This window comes from Salvelinus sp. IW2-2015, unplaced genomic scaffold (genome assembly GCF_002910315.2).
Source record: "Salvelinus sp. IW2-2015 unplaced genomic scaffold, ASM291031v2 Un_scaffold3471, whole genome shotgun sequence".
NCBI classification, from domain to species: domain Eukaryota; kingdom Metazoa; phylum Chordata; class Actinopteri; order Salmoniformes; family Salmonidae; genus Salvelinus; species Salvelinus sp. IW2-2015.
Genome location: NW_019944751.1, coordinates 3,034 through 23,679, shown reverse-complemented (window position 1 = coordinate 23,679; position 20,646 = coordinate 3,034). Strand labels below are relative to the sequence as shown.

The following is a 20,646-nucleotide window of genomic DNA, read 5'->3' as shown; positions in this document are numbered from 1 at the left end:
GTGTGCAAAGATGTCATGAAGGCAAAGGGTGGCTACTTTGAAGAATCTTAAATATTAAAATACATTTTTATTTGTTGAACACTTTTTTTGGTTACTACATGATTCCATATGTGTTATTTCATAGTTTTGATGTCTTCACTATTATTCTACAATGTAGAAAATAGTCAAAATAAAGAAAAACCCTGGAATGAGTTGTTGTGTCCAAACTTTTGACTGGTACTGTGTGTGTGTGTGTGTGTGTGTGTGTGTGTGTGTGTGTGTGTGTGTGTGTGTACATACACACCCACACCAAAAATAATCAAGTGTAAAATAAGTTGTAGTTTTTCAGGTTATGAACCAGTTGTTGGAACAAGAATATAGCATTAAGAAACAGTGCATATCAACACCTTCAGTATACATTGTACTTTAAAAAGGTACAACTCTATAGTAAACCAGGTCAGATGGATGGGACCTTTTTCCTAGAAAGGAAGGAACTTTTTCCTAGACAGGAAGGAACTTTTTCCTAGTTATTTTTCCCGAAAAGGCCCACATCTACTAGCAAAAAGTCTCAAAATATTCACCAAAGAGTTTTACCGTTTTAAATGTTCTCTACAAGAATGAAATCGTCCCAATGAATCAAATAGAGACGTACTGTGTCTTCAGGAAAAACAGGATTCTTCATAGTATTTAGAAACTTATCAGTCAAACAGAGACGTACTGTGTCTTCAGGAAAAACAGGATTCTTCATAGTATTTAGAAACTTAGCAAAATGTGTTCTTCCCTCGAGTTTTGTTGTGTTTCAGTTGTAAATATGTGTGGTGGGTTTCACTGTAGCTATTTCTTTGAGGATTTCAAACTTTGAAGTTGTTTGTGTGTTCTCTGCGTTGATCGGAAGGAAACACTTTGTACGACGGGCCTCCGCAGCTCTAAAATCCAGCTTTGAGCTGAGAGGTGGAGGAGAGTCAGCAGTATTTCTGTGTTGTTCATCCRGTGGCGGTCTGGTTGCCGATGACTCGTAGGATCTCTCGATGGATGCCAGCGTCTTGTGTGTTGATGCTCGTATCTCCCACCTGGCCATCTTCATAACTGGGCCAGAAGAATCACACAAGAACACCACTTCTCAGTACCCAGAACAAATTCCCTGTGGGAACTCGAGCTATTAATAAAACTCTTGGAAAATGTCAAACGTAAATGTTTATTCACTAGTATTATCAAATACTGGTATGTGTTATTTCTTTAATAACAAACATCTATTTTCTTTAAAGGACCTTTAACCCTAGTCTGCTACCCTAACCCCAGTCTTCTACCTTAACCCTAGTCTGCTACCCTAACCCCTAGTCTTCTACCCTAACCCCTAGTCTTCTACCCTAACCCCTAGTCTTCTACCTTAACCCCTAGTCTGCTACCCTAACCCCCTAGTCTTCTACCCTAACCCCTAGTCTTCTACCCTAACCCCTAGTCTGCTTGATGAATTGAGACCACTGTAAGGGATGTCAATAAAGGGCATACCGTCCAATAACTACTGCAAGGGATACTGTTTGAGCCTACTTACACAAAGAAGAAGCGTGTACAGACATGATCAGTGTTGGGAACGACCCAGATGTCTCCGTGTTTGTGCAGGTCAGGGGATGTGATTACTGGAAGAGGACATAAAGAGTTTAGTGCAACAACAAAAAAATGCTATATATTAATTTTCAGAAATGTTAGTAAATTAGCATTTATTGTTTAAAGAAATTAAATCTTGTGGTTTTTTTTTCTCCCCACACTATCTAATCATGACATGGTGTTGTTCAATGACAGTTGTGTTTGTTTAAAATCGTATCACTTGGTTTCATTTCAGAGACAAATGATCATTTTGTTTGGCAAAATTCTATACGGTATATCCGCCTCACTCTCAGAAATAAGTACTGCTAGGTTTTACACAGTCAAATGTAACAAATAACTACATTTTTAATAAAGAACTGTTCAAATAATACATTTGTAAAAAATAAAATAAAAATTATATTCAATACAGTAATGAGATCTGTATGCAAAACATTTACATTTAGCCGATGCGCTTATCCTGAGTGACTTACATTCATCTTAAGATAACCACATATCTCAGTCAATTATACAGGAAARGAACATTCTATTCCAGCTAAACAATGGATCTATACAGATGTAGGATTTTAATTTGATCACCTGTGTTGCTGAGAATTTAACTGCACAGTAGGAAATGCAACCTTGTAGTGTATTCGATGTTTAAAAAAGGCTTATGAATTTTAAAAAAAATCTGTGAATAGTAATATTGTACACACAGGTAAGCAATACTTTCTCATGAAAAAGGTAGACATGTGAAAAATTGGTGGATATAGCATTTTGGAAATAAACTAAATACACATATATTGAAATAGAGTTCACATGCAGTGGTTTCAGAAAGTGTAGCCATTTATTCCACATTTTGTTGCGTTACAASCTGAACTCAAAATGGATGACATCAAATTTGTTTTAGGTTATTGTTCTGCTGAAAGGTGAATTCATCTCCCAGTGTCTGGTGGAAATCAGCCTGAACCAGGTTTTCCTCTAGAATTTAGCGTGTGCTTAGCTCCATTCTGTTACTTTTTTTATCCTGGAAAAACTCCAGTTCTTAACGATTACAAGCATTTCATAACATGATGCAGCCACCACTATGCTTGAAAATATGGAGAGTGGTACTCAGTAATTTGTTGTATTGGATTTTCCCCAAACATAACACTTTATATTCAGGACAAAAAGTGAATGGCTTTGCCACATTTATTTTGGCAGTATTACTTTGTTGCAAACAGGATGCATATTTTGGAATACTGTTATTCTGTAAATGCTACTTTGTTTTCTCTCTTGTCCATTAGGTTAGTATTGTGGAGTAACTACAATGCTGTTGATCCATCCTCAGTTTTCTCCTATCACAGCCATTAAACTCTGTTACTGTTTTAAAGTCACCATTGGCCTCATGGTGAAATCCCTGAGCGGTTTCCTTCCTCTCCGGCAACTGAGTTAGGAAGGACCCCTGTATCTGTGTAGTGACTGGGCGTATTGATACACCATCCAAAGTGTAATTAATAACTTCACCAAGCTCAAAGGGATGTTCACCCATCTACCAATAGGTGCCCTTCTTTGTGAGGCATAGAAAAACCTCCCTGGTCTTTGTAGTTGAATCAGTGTTTGGGATTCACTGCTCGACTGAGGTACCTTACAGATAATTGAATGTGGGTAGTACAGAGATGAGGTATCATGTTAAACACTATTATTGCACACAGAGTGAGTCCATGCAACTTATTATGTGACTTGTTATGCACATTTTTACTCCTAAACCTATTCAGGCTCCTTGCCATAACAAAGGGGTTGAATACTTATTGACTCAAGACATTTAGCTTTTCATTTTTTATTAATTTGTAACACATTTCGAAAAACATAATTCCACTTTGACATTACTCCAGCCCAGAGCACACATACCATGGTTGTTCTGTGGTTACCCCAGCCTAGAACACACATACCATGGTTGTTCTGTGGTTACTCCAGCCCAGAGCACACATACCATGGTTGTTCTGTGGTTACCCCAGCCCAGAACACACATAACATGGTTGTTCTGTGGTTACTCCAGCCGAGAACACACATACCATGGTTGTTCTGTTGTTACCCCAGCCCAGAACACACATACCATGGTTGTTCTGTGGTGAAGACCCCAGCCCAGAGCACACATACCCTGGTTGTTCTGTGGTGAAGACCCCAGCCCAGAGCACACATAACCTGGTTGTTCTGTGGTTACTCCAGCCCAGAGCACACATACCGTGGTTGTTCTGTGGTTACCCCAGCCCAGAGCACATCCCGTGGTTGTTCTGTGGTTACTCCAGCCCAGAACACACATACCATGGTTGTTCTGTGGTTACCCCAGCCCAGAGCACATACCATGGTTGTTCTGTGGTTACTCCAGCCCAGAACACACATACCATGGTTGTTCTGTGGTTACTCCAGCCCAGAGCACATACGTACCTTCACATAAGGCTATGCACTTCAAGTTCCGACTTTGCAAAAACTGGGGCTGCTGTCCTTTCTTTGTTGACTGCAAAAGGACACAACTTTAGTGAATACAACGTTCATTTCCCCAGTTTTAACACCGTACCGTACAGAAGTGAATACAACGTTCATTTCCCCAGTTTTAACACCGTACAGAAGTGAATACAACGTTAATTTCCCCAGTTTTAACACCGTACAGAAGTTTGGGGAATGTTATTATGATTACCTGTACGTTGGTCTTGTTTGTAGCATTTTCGTCTTTCGAAGTAACTTTCTGCTGTTTTTTGTTCATCCCTAAAATGGAGAGACGTTATAATAACAATCAGGGCAACATTTGTCTGCAAATCAGACACTGCTCTACTCTGAAACCGGCACGTTTTCAACAAGAAACAGGAGAGTAAATGAATCTTGACTTTATTGTGCAGAAAGAACATGTCGGTCACAGTGTCTTGGTTCACATACGACAGAGTTTTAACCGTTACATTGTAACTTTAATGACTCTGGTAGGAAAACAGAGTCAGTCACACAATGTGTAATTCACGTATTAAAGGCTCAGCGATATGACAGACGCACAAAGTAAATAGCATAAATGGGGATCAATTTCCACAACTACTAAGAGCGTTGAAGGGCGAGGCTCAACTTGTCCCTCTGTTTTGGTGCCCTGGCAACCACGCTGTAACCTCTTAAAGCCAACCCGTGCACATGRGCAGATACTGTGTSAGAGCAAAGTCTTGCATCTCGCTCATCTCAATATCTGCGGCGCTGCTCGTGGTAACGTCATTTCGCTGAGTCTACTTTTAAAATGAATTACAAAGATTACAATTACAAAGATTACAAATTCCTGTAAATTGGTTTTCTGGGTACCTGAGTAACCAAATGATATGCTTGACATTGGGCTGATATAGATTCCACTCCCGTAGATGGCGCCATGGAGCTGCCGACAGACAACCAAAACTATTAGATGTGTTTAGTCTGCAGAGATAACATGCAAAATATATGCAACATATTTTAAATATGTATGGTAACGGTTAGGGCCGGGACGGTATCGCGATACAAAACAAAAAGCAGATTTAACTTGTTTAGGAAAAACGGCCTTAATGTTGGAAACAAACACATTGTCATCCAGAATTACATGTGTTTATTATCCAGGCTATAGCACACACAATATATTACATACAGCAGCTTTTTAAAAGGACCYARGAGTTTTGTCTTCTTCATGTTTTCATTTTTGGCARGGACAAAATATTGSGATCCTGGTMTCATCACAGCTCTAGTAACAGTGTGATTTGGAGTGAATACTGTTGGTGTTCAGGTCTTGAAGGGTTATTACATTTACTCAGACCTACAGTTTACAATACACAGTAGTCTCAGGAAGTTGAAATCACAGATTGTGCTTTTTAAAAGGCTGATAAACAATTATTAGATTAAAACAAAACAAAATGTTTTTACCTGAAGTCTTGTGTTGGATGCAACCACCAAACCATTCCTCAAAATGGAGTGCCAATTTTCTATGTGAGAACCACTGAAGAGAGAAACGTCATTATTAATTATCCAATACATTATCTACTGTGTTAATGAAATAAAAAGTGATTCTCAAATGAAAAAGTGATTTTAAAAACATGTTTCAGAAACATAGTGTACGATAGAAGACTTTTAAAACAAGTGTAAGATCAAAAAAAATACTTCAAAACATGAAGTGCACTGTTGTGCCTTCATGAGCATATGAATGATGATGTTACTGAGGGGGAACAAAACAAAGAAAGACCAGCTAATGTTACCAACATATCCTGAAATACATATATATATTTATTTATTTTCCCGATATTTAAACTTGAAATTGGCATGGTCTAAATCGACTCAACAACCAAAAACACATCTCTATATTTAGCTTTCTTGAAATGACCCAACAAATCTAGTTATTAACTGATTTTGTACTATATCCCCATCTGCTATATAATATATATATATATATATATATATATATATATATATTAAAAAGGGAACATACTGGAAAGCGAAGGTGCTCCCAAAGAGGTTTTTGGCAGCTCTGAAGTTGGACTCTTTGGCAGGAGGACTGCTGAGTAGTAGGAACTGATGCAGGGTGTGCATGAACTTCAGCTGCTGCAGTGGTGACAGAGAGACAACAACACTTATAGGTGTCCCAAATGGCACCCTATTCCCTATTATAGAGCAGGTCAAAAGTAGTGCACTATATGGGATGTATAGGGCTGTAGGAAAAAGTAGTGCACTATATAGGGATAGGCTGTAGTGTAAAGTAGTGCACTATATAGGGAATAGGGCTGTAGTGCACTATATAGGGATAAGGCTGTAGTATAAAGTAGTGCACTATAATAGGAATAGGGCAGTAGTATAAAGTAGTGCACTATATAGGGAATAGGGCTGTAGTATAAAGTAGTGCACTACATTTACATTTACATTTAAGTCATTTAGCAGACGCTCTTATCCAGAGCGACTTACAAATTGGACTATATAGGGAATAGGCCTGTAGTATAAAGTAGTGCACTATATAGGGATAGGGCTGTAGTATAAAGTAGTGCACTATATAGGAATAGGGCTGTAGTATAAAGTAGTGCACTATATAGGGAATAGGGCTGTAGTATAAAGTAGTGCACTATATAGGGAATAGGGCTGTAGTATAAAGTAGTGCACTATATAGGGAATAGGGCTGTAGAATAAAGAAGTGCACTATTTAGGGAATAAGGCTATAGTATAAAGTAGCGCACTATATAGGGAATAGGGCTGTTATATAAAGTAGTGCACTATATAGGGAATAGGGTACGATTTGGGACACCACATTCACTCTATAATCAGCCTGTCTTCTGACCTCACTTTATAATCAGCCTGTCTTTTGACCTCACTCTATGATCAGCCTGTCTTCCGACCTCACTCTATAATCAGCCTGTCTTCCGACCTCACTCTATAATCAGCCTGTCTTCGACCTCACTTTATAATCAGCCTGTCTTCTGACCTCACTCTATGATCAGCCTGTCTTCGACCTCACTCTAATCAGCCTGTCTTCCGACCTCACTCTATAATCAGCCTGTCTTCTGACCTCACTTTATAATCAGCCTGTCTTCTGACCTCACTCTATAATCAGCCTGTCTTCCGACCTCACTCTATAATCAGCCTGTCTTCTGACCTCACTTTATATCAGCCTGTTCTTCCTCACTCTATAATCAGCCTGTCTTCCGACCTCACTCTATAATCAGCCTGTCTTCTACCTCTTTATAATCAGCCTGTCTTCTGACCTCACTCTATGATCAGCCTGTCTTCCGACCTCACTCTATAATCAGCCTGTCTTCCGACCTCACTCTATAATCAGCCTGTCTTCTGACCTCACTTTATAATCAGCCTGTCTTCTGACCTCACTCTATGATCAGCCTGTCTTCCGACCTCACTCTATAATCAGCCTGTCTTCCGACCTCACTCTATAATCAGCCTGTCTTCTGACCTCACTTTATAATCAGCCTGTCTTCTGACCTCACTCTATAATCAGCCTGTCTTCCGACCTCACTCTATAATCAGCCTGTCTTCTGACCTCACTTTTATAATCAGCCTGTCTTCCGACCTCACTCTTAATCAGCCTGTCTTCCGACCTCACTCTATAATCAGCCTGTCTTCCGACCTCACTCTATAATCAGCCTGTCTTCTGACCTCACTTTATAATCAGCCTGTCTTCTGACCTCACTCTAAATCAGCCTGTCTTCCGACCTCATCTCATAATCAGCCTGTCTTCACCTCACTCTATAACCAGCCTGTCTTCTGACTTCACTCTATAATCAGCCTGTCTTCTGACTTCACTCTATAACCAGCCTGTCTTCTGACCTCACTCTAATCAGCCTGTCTTCTGACTTCACTCTATAATCAGCCTGTCTTCTGACCTCACTCTATAATCAGCCTGTCTTCTGACTTCACTCTATAACCAGCCTGTCTTCTGACCTCACTCTATAACCAGCCTGTCTTCTGACTTCACTCTATAACCAGCCTGTCTTCCGACCTCACTCTATAATCAGCCTGTCTTCCGACCTCACTCTATAATCAGCCTGTCTTCCGACCTCACTCTATAATCAGCCTGTCTTCCGACCTCACTCTATAACCAGCCTGTCTTCCGACCTCACTCTATAATCAGCCTGTCTTCCGACCTCACTCTATAATCAGCCTGTCTTCCGACCTCACTCTATAATCAGCCTGTCTTCCGACCTCACTCTATAATCAGCCTGTCTTCGACTACTCTAATCAGCTGTCTTCCGACCTCACTCTATAATCAGCCTGTCTTCCGACCTCACTCTTGTATCAGCCTGTCTTCCGACCTCACTCTATAATCAGCCTGTCTTCCGACCTCACTCTATAATCAGCCTGTCTTCTGACCTCACTTTATAATCAGCCTGTCTTCTGACCTCACTCTATAATCAGCCTGTCTTCCGACCTCACTCTATAATCAGCCTGTCTTCTCGACCTCACTTTATAATCAGCCTGTCTTCCGACCTCACTCTATAATCAGCCTGTCTTCCGACCTCACTCTATAATCAGCCTGTCTTCCGACCTCACTCTATAATCAGCCTGTCTTCTGACCTCACTTTATAATCAGCCTGTCTTCTGACCTCACTCTATAATCAGCCTGTCTTCCGACCTCACTCTATAATCAGGCTGTCTTCGACCTCACTCTATAACCAGCCTGTCTTCTGACTTCACTCTATAATCAGCCTGTCTTCTGACTTCACTCTATAACCAGCCTGTCTTCTGACCTCACTTATAATCAGCCTGTCTTCTGACTTCACTCTATAATCAGCCTGTCTTCTGACCTCACTCTATTATCAGCCTGTCTTCTGACTTCACTCTATAACCAGCCTGTCTTCTGACCTCACTCTATAACCAGCCTGTCTTCTGACTTCACTCTATAACCAGCCTGTCTTCCGACCTCACTCTATAATCAGCCTGTCTTCCGACCTCACTCTATAATCAGCCTGTCTTCCGACCTCACTCTATAATCAGCCTGTCTTCCGACCTCACTCTATAACCAGCCTGTCTTCCGACCTCACTCTATAATCAGCCTGTCTTCCGACCTCACCTCTATAATCAGCCTGTCTTCCGACCTCACTCTATAATCAGCCTGTCTTCCGACCTCACTCTATAATCAGCCTGTCTTCCGACCTCACTCTATAATCAGCCTGTCTTCCGACCTCACTCTATAATCAGCCTGTCTTCCGACCTCACTCCATAATCAGCCTGTCTTCTGACTTCACTCTATAATCAGCCTGTCTTCCGACCTCACTCCATAATCAGCCTGTCTTCCGACCTCACTCTATAATCAGCCTGTCTTCCGACCTCACTCTATAATCAGCCTGTCTTCCGACCTCACTCCATAATCAGCCTGTCTTCTGACTTCACTCTATAATCAGCCTGTCTTCCGACCTCACTCCATAATCAGCCTGTCTTCTGACCTCACTCTATAATCAGCCTGTCTTCCGACCTCACTCTATAATCAGCCTGTCTTCCGACCTCACTCTATAATCAGCCTGTCTTCCGACCTCACTCTATAATCAGCCTGTCTTCCGACCTCACTCTTAATCAGCCTGTCTTCCGACCTCACTCTATAATCAGCCTGTCTTCTGACCTCACTCTATAATCAGCCTGTCTTCCGACCTCACTCTATAATCAGCCTGTCTTCTGACCTCACTCCATAAATCAGCCTGTCTTCTGACCTCACTCTATAATCAGCCTGTCTTCCGACCTCACTCTATAATCAGCCTGTCTTCTGACCTCACTCTATAATCATCCTGTCTTCTGACCTCACTCTATAATCAGCCTGTCTTCCGACCTCACTCTATAATCAGCCTGTCTTCCGACATCACTCTATAATCAGCCTGTCTTCTGACCTCACTCTATAATCAGCCTGTCTTCCGACCTCACTCTATAATCAGCCTGTCTTCTGACCTCACTCTATAATCAGCCTGTCTTCTGACCTCACTCTATAATCAGCCTGTCTTCCGACCTCACTCTATAATCAGCCTGTCTTCCGACCTCACTCTATAATCAACCTGTTTTTATTATCATTTTATTTAACCTTTATTTAACTAGGCAAGTCAATTAAGAACAAATTCTTATTTTACAATGACTGCCAACCCTGGTCAAACCCTCCCCTGACTTGCCTAGTTAAATAAAGGTAAAATTATTATTTTTTATTTTATTTATGTAATCTCCTCTAATCTCCCTTAATGATGTATAAAACTCACTCTGGTAACTGGTAGTTTGACATGATTGTGATCTGTTACTGGATATCACCCTAGACAGAAAAACAAAAGGGGTACATTAGACATTTTACAGTTTGCAATACAATACCTCCAGCTGTTACACTGGCCTGTTGTTACTTAAACTGTCATTCACACTTTCTCTTTGTTGAATGTATCAATACACTGTCTCATGTCCTGGTCTAACTGTACATTCAATATGACAGTCAATGTCTCTGACTACTGATTGAATTGCAGGCTGACAATGGCCTAACAGAAAACATTGGTTTTGGGGTTTCTTACCATGGCAGTAAGGGGTTTCTTACCATGGCAGTAAGGGGTTTCTTACCATGGCAGTAAGGGGTTTATTACCATGCAGTAAGGTGGTTTCTTACCATGGCAGTAAGGGGTTTATTACCATGGCAGTAAGGGGGTTTATTACCATGGCAGTAAGGGGTTTATTACCATGCAGTAAGGGGTTTCTTACCATGGCAGTAAGGGGTTTTACCATGGCAGTAAGGGGGTTTATTACCATGGCAGTAAGGGGTTTATTACCATGGCAGTAAGGGGTTTATTACCATGGCAGAAAGGGTCTTTTTACCATGGCAGTAAGGGGGTTTCTTACCATGGCAGTAAGGGGGTTTCTTACCATGGCAGTAAGGGGGTTTCTTACCATGGCAGTAAGGGGGTTATACCATGGCAGGAAGGGGTTCCTTACCATGGCAGTAAGGGGTTTATTACCATGGCAGTAAGGGGTTATTACCATGGAGTAAGGGGTTCCTTACCATGGCAGGAAGGGGTTCCTTACCATGCAGTAAGGGGTTTATTACCATGGCAGTAAGGGTTTCATACCATGGCAGTAAGGGTGTTTATTACCATGGCAGTAAGGGTGTTTATTACCATGGCAGTAAGGGGGTTTCTTACCATGGCAGTAAGGGTGTTTATTACCATGCAGTAAGGGTGTTTCTTACCATGGCAGTAGGGAGTTTTTTACCATGGCAGGAAGGGGGTTTCTTACCATGGCAGTAAGGGGGTTTCTTACCATGGCAGTAGGGTTCTTACCATGGCAGTAAGGGGTTTCTTACCATGGCAGTAGGGGTTTCTTACCATGGCAGGAAGGGGGTTTCTTACCATGGCAGTAAGGGGGTTTCTGACCATGGCAGTAAGGGGGTTTCTTACCATGGCAGTAAGGGGGTTTCTTACCTGGCAGTAAGAGGTTTTCTTACCATGGCAGGAAGGGGGTTCCTTACCATGGCAGTAAGGGTTTCATACCATGGCAGTAAGGGGGTGTATTACCATGGCCGTAAGGGGGTTTATTACCATGGCAGTAAGGTGGTTTCTTACCATGCAGTAGGGGTTTCTTACCATGGCAGTAAGGGTGTTATTACCATGGCAGTAAGGGGCTTACTCATGGCAGTAGGGGTTTCTTACCATGGCAGTAAGGGGGTTTCTTACCATGGCAGTAAGGGGGTTTCTACCATGGCAGTAAGGGGTTTCTTACCATGGCAGTAAGGGGTTCTTACCATCAGTAGGGGTTTCTTACCATGGCAGTAAGGGGTTTCCTTACCATGGCAAAAGGGTTTCTTACCATGGCAGTAAGGGGGTTTCTTACCATGGCAGTAAGGGTGTTTATTACCATGGCAGTAAGGGTGTTTCTACATGGCAGGAAGGGGTTTCTTACCATGGCAGGAAGGGGTTTCTTACCATGGCAGTAAGGGGGTTTATTACCATGGCAGTAAGGGGTTTCTTACCATGGCAGTAAGGGGGTTTATTACCATGGCAGAAAGGGTTTCTTACCATGGCAGTAAGGAGTTTCTTACCATGGCAGTAAGGAGGTTTCTTACCATGCAGGAAGGGGGTTTCTTACCATGGCAGTAAGGGGGTTTCTTACCATGGCAGTAAGGGGGGTTTCTTACCATGGCAGTAAGGGGTTTCTTACCATGGCAGTTAGGGGGTTTCTTACCATGGCAGTAAGGGGGTTTCTTACCATGGCAGTAAGGGGTTTCTTACCATGGCAGTAAGGGGGTTTCTTACCATGGCAGTAAGGGGTTTCTTACCATGGCAGTAGGGGTTTCTTACCATGGCAGTAAGGGGTTTCTTACCATGGCAGTAAGGGGTTTATTACCATGGCAGTAAAGGGTTTCTTACCATGGCAGTAAGGGTTTCCTACCATGGCAGTAAGGGTTTCTTACCATGGCAGTATGGGATTTCTTACCATGGCAGTAGGGGATTTCTTGCCATGGCAGTAAGGGTGTTTATTACCATGGCAGTAAGGGGGTTTCTTACCATGGCAGTAGGGGATTTCTTACCATGGCAGTAGGGGATTTCTTACCATGCAGTAAGGGGTTTCTTTACCATGGCAGTAAGGGGTTTCTTACCATGCAGTATTGGATTTCTTACCATGGCAGTAAGGGGGTTCTTACCATTGCAGTAAGGGGTTTATTACCATGGCAGTAAGGGGTTTCTTACCATGGCAGTAAGGGGTTTCTTACCATGGCAGTAGGGAATCCCTACCATGGGAGTAGGGGATTTCTTACCATTGCAGTAAGGGGTTCTTACCATGTCAGTAAGGGGTGAGCTAAAGGATCATGCTTGTCCATCTGCCTCTTAATCTCCAGGTAAGGTGCCTGTAGAGAAACAACCTTCATTTAACTCACTGGCTCAATGGGTACAACGGACAGCACACACACACAGGGGAGACATAGGAGAGGATGAGAGACATGATGAATTAGGTCCTAAACACGATGAAGATGAGAAACACGATGAATGAATTAGGTCCTAAACACATAGGACAGGATGAGAGACATGAGGAATTAGGTCCTAAACACATAGGAGAGGTAAGGCTGTCAAGGGTTAAGGGTTATTTACCTGGGACATTTCTCTGATAGAGGTGAGACTGTCAAGGGCTCTCATCACTCGCTCATAGTCCTTTTTCTGAAATGAACCACAAGCATCATGGATCACAGGCACTATGAACCACTTCAGAAAAGGACACAGTGAAATTCAGCAAGGATCTACCAACAACAACTAAAGTCCTCTGCATATTCAACTAAATGGTCTCTATCTGGATTAGCCTTATAAATCTTATATTTTTTGGGGGGGTGGATTTATTGCGGAATTCATCAAATTGCTGCTGATAAAAGCTATACCCTGGGGTTGAAGGCTGTTTGTAGGTTCAGGGTTAGTATACCATACCCTAGGGTTGAAGGCCAGTGCCTTGGAGTCACACGGATCCACCACGGAGGGATATGGCTCAAAGATGACCACTTTCCTGGAGACTCTAGAGCAGATCTACACATGGACACCAACAGATCCACCACCTAGAACCAGAGACAGACACTCAGCCAGCTGTGTGTGTGTGTGTGTGTGTGGTGTGTGTGTGTGTGTGTGTGTGTGTGTGTGTGTGTGTGTGTGTGTGTTGTGTGTTTGTGTGTGTGTGTTGTGTGTGTGTTGTGTGTGTGTGTGTGTGTGTGTGTTGTGTGTGTGTGTGTGGTGTGTATGTGTATGTGCACGCGCGCGCATGCATACCTGAGCCCCTGTGGCGATCTCGTCGGCTGCCTCGTTCATCACCCCCAGTGTTTGAAAGGCAAACACACACAGTTCCCGCTCACACACTGTGGGCTGTGGGGTGGACACACCACATAGGATCATTCAGATAGATCTCTTGTTTAGCCTTATAGCATATTTCTCCCTCTAACTCATATATATAGATATAATGAGTGTGCTGCTATTAGCAACAAGGTTGTTTTGGGTTAAATTAGTCAGAAACAGCCACTGTACGCTACCGAAACAGCCACAGGTACTACTGGTATAACAAGCCCTGACCTCAGTCGTATCATTAGGACTCAGGACAGTGACGTATCGTCGTATCATTAGGACTCAGGACAGTGACCTATCGTCGTATCATTAAGACTCAGGACAGTGGCCTATCGTCGTGTCATTAGGACTCAGAACAGTGACCTATCGTCGTGTCATTACGACTCAGAACAGTGACCTATAGTTGTATCATTAGGGACTCAGGACAGTGACCTATCGTCGTATCATCAGGACTCAGGACAGTGACTATCGTCGTATCATTAGGACTCAGCACAGTGCCTATCGTCCTATCATTAGGACTCAGGACAGTGACCTATCGTCGTATCATTAGGACTCAGGACAATGACCTATCGTCGTATCATTAGGACTCAGCACAGTGACCTATCGTCCTATCATTAGGACTCAGGACAGTGACCTATCGTCGTATCATTAGGACTCAGGACAGTGACCTATCGTCGTATCATTAGGGACTCAGGACAGTGACCTTCGTCGTATCATTAGGACTCAGGACAGTGACCTATCTCGTATCATTAGGACTCAGCACAGTGACCTATCGTCGTGTCATTAGGACTCAGGACAGTGACCTATCGTCCTATCATTAGGGACTCAGGACAGTGACCTATCGTCCTATCATTAGGACTCAGCACAGTGGCCTATCGTTGTACATTAGGACTCAGGACAGTGACCTATAGTTGTATCATTAGGACTCAGGACAGTGACCTATCGTCCTATCATTAGGACTCAGCACAGTGACCTATCGTCCTATCATTAGGACTCAGCACAGTGACTATCGTCCTATCATTAGGACTCAGCACAGTGGCCTATCGTTGTATCATTAGGACTCAGGACAGTGACCTATAGTTGTATCATTAGGACTCAGGACAGTGACCTATCGTCCTATCATTAGGACTCGGACAGTGACCTATCGTCGTATCATTAGGACTCAGGACAGTGACCTATCGTCGTATCATTAGGACTCAGCACAGTGACCTATCGTCCTATCATTAGGACTCGGGACAGTGACCTATCGTCGTATCATAGGGACTCAGGACAGTGATCTATAGTCGTATCATTAGGACTCAGGACAGTGATCTATAGTTGATCATTAGGACTCAGGACAGTGACCTATCGTCCTATCATTAGGACTCAGCACAGTGACCTATCGTCCTATCATTAGGGACTCAGGACAGTGACCTATCGTCGTATCATTAGGGACTCAGGACAGTGACCTATCGTCGTATCATTAGGGACTCAGGACAGTGACCTATCGTCGTATCATTAGGACTCAGGACAGTGCCTTCGTCGTATCATTAGGGACTCAGGACAGTGACCTATCGTCCTATCATTAGGACTCAGGACAGTGACCTATCGTCCTATCATTAGGACTCAGGGACAGTGGACCTATCGTCCGTATCATTAGGGACTCAGGACAGTGACCTATCGTCGTATCATTAGGGACTCAGGACAGTGACCTATCGTCGTATCATTAGGGACTCAGGACAGTGACCTATCGTCGTATCATTAGGACTCAGGACAGTGACCTTATACGTCGTATCCATTAGGGACTCAGGACAGTGACCTATAGTCGTATCATTAGGACTGAGTACTTCTCTGGTTGGTGTCAACATCACATCATGCTTTAAAACAGGGGTGGGGCTAACTCCAGTCCTCTAGGATCTGATTGGTGTCACTGTTGTTCTCCATCCCTTACAAACACAGCTGATTAATCAAATTGCATTCTAAACTGAAGATCGTGATTAAGGTGATTATTGGAGTCAGGTGTGTCAGCTGGGACTGGGGTCAAAACGGTGACACCAATCAGGCTCTCGAGGACTGGAGTTAACCCCACCCCTTACTTTAAAACCTTACGGGGTTAGATTTAGCTGTACTGGATATAGCTCTGTTTTTACTATTCGTGTACTGTGTGTTAGTATGTGTGTACGCTACTGTTAGGAATMTTGTGAAGAATAACTAAAACAATTTCTAGATATAGATAAAACTATAACTAATTGAACTCTGCACGCCTGGTGAAAGAGATTTGTGCTGTGGGTTATAAAGTAAGCAGAAAGGTCGTTAAACTATGGTTGAACTGACCCAACTTAGCCCTGAGATGTTTAGATAAGGCAGTGAGTGACTTTTTTTTTTATAAATAAGACTGTATCCTGTCTATTTTATGTTAATAAGTATCTTACAAATTCTTATAAATAGACAGATTGATTTTAATGAATGAGTCCATAGAGGAATAATTGAATTCCCTCAACAGGTACTCACTCTGAGCATCGGTCCGTTCTGGAATACGTGAGCTTCATCACACACTACACAGAACTCGTTGAGGACCGGAATCCTCTGCTCAGCATATTCCACGGTCTGAAGACAGAAGACATTATTAGAAGACGTGATAAAAGCTCATATTAGGTTTATAAACACGTATCAATTCCTTCTACATGTACACATTTACTTGAAGTAAACGTTTACAAACATATTATTGATAGAAGAAGAGCTCAGGTGAAATTCAGAGAGCATTTACCTGGACAAGGAAACCTCTGTCTTTTATTGGTACGGATTTGGCTCCATTGTTTGGCTGTAAAGGAAGAGAGGGACGTTTGTTACCTGCCTGTGATCCAAAAAAGGTCAACAATCCCTGTGTCTAATGACAAATCAAGATCAACCAATCGTGAGAGGATGGCCTTTCGGATCAACCAATCACCAGCAGCCTTACTGACCGGCGGTGGGTTGGCTGTGGCGAGCGCGGGAGGCGAGTGATCCCCGTGCATGAGCCCTGACAGGTAAGAGAGAAGCCGCCTCCCCTCGAGACGGAGCCACCAGGAGTCCGTTGAAGATGTCCGCGGCCTCTGCCCATCTTGGTTTACTGCTGTGAGTAGAACTGCAGCTAAATTGAGAACATTGATGAGGTCAAGATAGACCTGCAGTAACATGGGGCATTGATGAGGCAGTAGGACCTGCAGTACTTAATGGGCGAGATCATTGATGAGGTCGTAGGACCTGCATAACATGCGGGGCATTGATGAGGCAGGTAGGACTTGCAGTAACATGGGAGCTTGAATGAGGCAGTAGGACCTGCAGAACATGGAGATTGATGTAGCGCAAGTGTAGTAAGGCGCTGCAGTTAACCATGGAGAACATTTGATGAAGGTTGAGATAGGACCTGCAGTAACATGGAGAGAGGCATTGAATGAGCAGTAGGACTGCAGTAACATGGAGCATTGATGACAGGCTTATAGGACCTCAGTAACTGGAGGACATTTGATGAGGCAGTAGGACTGCAGTAACATGGGGGCATTGATGAGGGCAGTAGGACCTGCAGTAACATGGGGCATGATGAGTCGTAGGACTGCAGTAACATGGAGGCTATTGATGAGGCAGCAAGGACCTGCCAGTGACATGGACATTAGGTGATGATAGTAGGACCTGCAGTAACATGGAGCATTGATAGGCAGTAGGTACCTGGCAATGAGTAAGCAGTGATGCAGATGGACCATTCGGATGATGGCAGATAGGACCTGCCAGTAACATTGAGGCATTGATGAGGCAGTAGGACCTGAGGCAGTAGACTGAGACATGTATGGAAGGTAGTAGGACTCGTAACATGATTGATGAGGTAGTAGGACCTGCAGTAACATGGAGACATGAAGGTAGCAGGACTGCAGTACATGGGGCATTGATGAGGCAGTAGGACCTGCAAGATAACATGGATGCATTGATGGCAGTAGGACCTTGCAGTAACTGATGGAGACATTGATGAGGAGTAGGACTTCATGCAGTAACGATGGAGAGCACATTAGATTGATGTAGATATAGGAACTGCAGTAACATGGAGTACATTGATGAGGCAGTAGGACCTGCAGTAACATGGAGCATTGATGAGGCAAGTAGGAACCTGCAGTAACATGGAGGCATTTGATGAGGACTTAGGACTGCAGTAACATGGGGAGCTTGATGAGGTAGTAGGACCTGCAGTAACATGGGGGCATTGATGAGGTAGTAGGAGCATGCAGTAACATGGGAGGCATTGATGAGGGCAGTAGGACCTGCAGTAACATGGGACATTGATGAGGAGATAGGACTCAGAGTAACATGGAGACATGATGAGGTACTGGACCTGCAGTATGGAGGACATTGATGAAGGTCTGCAGTAGGACCTGCAGTAACATGGAGGCAGTCTGATTGAGGGGTCAGTGGACCTGCAGTAACATGGGCATTGATGAGGGCAAGATAGGACCTGCAGTAACATGGAGACATTGATGAGGAGTAGGACCTTGCAAAGAAATGGAGGCATTGATGAGGCAGTAGGACTGCGAGTAAATGGGGGCATTGATGAGGTGAGTTAGGACTGCAGTAACATGGGGCATTGTGAGCGTATAGGAGCTGCAGTTAACATGGAGACATTGATGAAGGAGTAGGACTGCAGTAAATGGAGCATTGATGAGGTCAGTAGGACGTGCAGTAACATGGAGAACATTGATGAGGTAGTTAGGACCCTGCAGTAACATGGGCATTGATGAGGTAGTAGGACCTGCAGTAAATGGGGGCATTGATGAGGTAGTAGGACCTGCAGTCAACATGGAGATCAATTGTATGAGGCAGTAGGACTGCAGTAACATGGAGGACCATTGTGATGAGGGTCAGTTAGGGACCTATAGTAACCAATGGAGGGCAATTGATTGAGGTCCAGTAGCGGGCATGCAGCTAAATGGGAGGCATTGATGAGGAGTAAGACATCAAGGCAGGGGCTGTAGGCAGTAGAACATGGCAGAACATTGATTGAGGAAGTAGGACCTGCAAGCTTAACGATGAGACCATTATGAGATGAGGCAGCAGGACCTGCAATAAACTGGAGACAGATTGGATGAGGCCAGGTAGGACCTGCAGTAACTGGAGGCATTGATGAGGCAGTTAGGACCGTGCAGTAACATGGGGCATTGATTGAGTAGTAGGACCTGCAGTAACATGGAGGCACTTGAATGAGGCAGTTAGGACCTCGCAGTAACATGGAGGCCATTTGATGAGGCAGTAGACCTGCGAACATGAGGCATTGATGAGCTAGACCTGCAGTAACATTGGGGCATTGATGAGGAGTAGAACCTGCCAGTAACATGGGGGCATTTATGAGGAGTAGGAGCTGCAGTAACATGAGCATGATGAGGTAGTAGGAACCTGCAGTAACATGTGAGACATTTTGATGAGCAGTAGGACCTGCAGTAACATGGGACATTGACTGAGGTTACTAGGACCTGCCATAACATGGAGCATTGATGAGGTATGGTAGACCTGCAGTAACATGCGACATTGATGGGAGTAGGACCTAGCAGTAAACATGCATTGATGAGGCAGTAGGACCTGCAGTAACATGCTATTGATGAGGGCTAGGACCTGCGCATAAAACATGGGCGCGCAATATCTTGATGAGGTAGCGTAGGACCTGCAGTACATGGGGGAGATTGATGATGAGGTAGTAGGGAGCCTGCAGTAACATGATTGATGAGGTGCAGGAGTAGGACCTGACACAGTTACACATGAGATGACATGCATGAAGGACAGCAGTAACTCACATGCACTGCAGTTAAGGACCTTGCAGTAACGTATGAGCGGCATTATGGCAGTACATGCAAGTCATGACGGTTGATACGTAGGACCTGCAGTAACATGGCGGGCATTGATGCACGGAGTTAGGACCTGCAGTAACTCGGAGACATTGATGAGGAGAAGGGACCTGCTAGTCAACCATGGAGACCATCTGAGTGAGCGTACTACGGACCTTGCCACATAGCAATGGGAGTAGACTCACATGGAGACATTGATCGAGGCAAGTCAGGGACCCTGCAGTAGAAGCATGGAGCGACATTGATGAGGTAGGTAAGGACCTAGCAGTACGGCATGAGTGGGTGGACCGGGGTATGCACTGAGGCATGATAGGTGTAGACCTGCAAGTAACATGGAGGCATTGATGAGGTAGTAGACCTGCCAGTCAAACATAGCGAGACATTGGTGAGGCAGTAGACCTGCCAGTCAACATGGCAGGCATGAATCGACCGGTAGTAGGACCTGCCAGTAACATGGCAGGCATTGATGCAGGCAGTCTAAGGAACTGCCAGTAACATGGAGGGCTATTTGATGAGTAGTAGGACCTGCACGTTAACAATGAGACCAATTGATGAACGGACCAGTAGGACCTGCAGTAACATGAGAGGACAATTGATGACGGGCTACGTAGGACCTGCGTAACATGGCGAGGGCATTGATAGAGCTAATAGGACCGGCAGTAACGATGGAGGCATTGATTGACGCAGTAACGACCTGCATAGTAATGCGAGACATTGATGAGCAGGGTAGACTGGCAGTAACAGGAGACATTGATGAGGTTTAGTTAGGACGCCTGCAGTTAACCATGGAGGATTTGATTGACGGTAGTAGGACCTGCAGTAAACATGGAGAGCATTGATGAGGTAGTTAGGGCACCTGCGGGTAACATGGAGGAAATTGATTTGAGGCAGTAGATGCCCAGTAACCATGGAGACATTGATGAGGCATGGTGGACCTGCCGTTAACATGG

At 43.9% G+C, this 20,646-nt stretch overlaps 1 protein-coding gene across 1 annotated transcript; it reads right to left on the bottom strand.

Moving 5' to 3' along the window:
* Positions 1-643: 643 nt before the first annotated feature.
* LOC112075926 (protein mono-ADP-ribosyltransferase PARP8-like) lies at positions 644-16,849 on the bottom strand. Its single transcript, XM_024142840.2, is given in 17 exon segments — positions 644-1,065; positions 1,532-1,616; positions 3,988-4,057; positions 4,238-4,305; positions 4,876-4,945; positions 5,461-5,533; positions 6,020-6,132; positions 10,266-10,292; positions 10,294-10,315; positions 12,819-12,886; positions 13,128-13,193; positions 13,455-13,531; positions 13,534-13,579; positions 13,788-13,880; positions 16,347-16,442; positions 16,603-16,656; positions 16,799-16,849. Coding segments are annotated over 17 exon segments (1,182 nt in total). The 3' UTR covers positions 644-962.
* Positions 16,850-20,646: the final 3,797 nt, after the last annotated feature.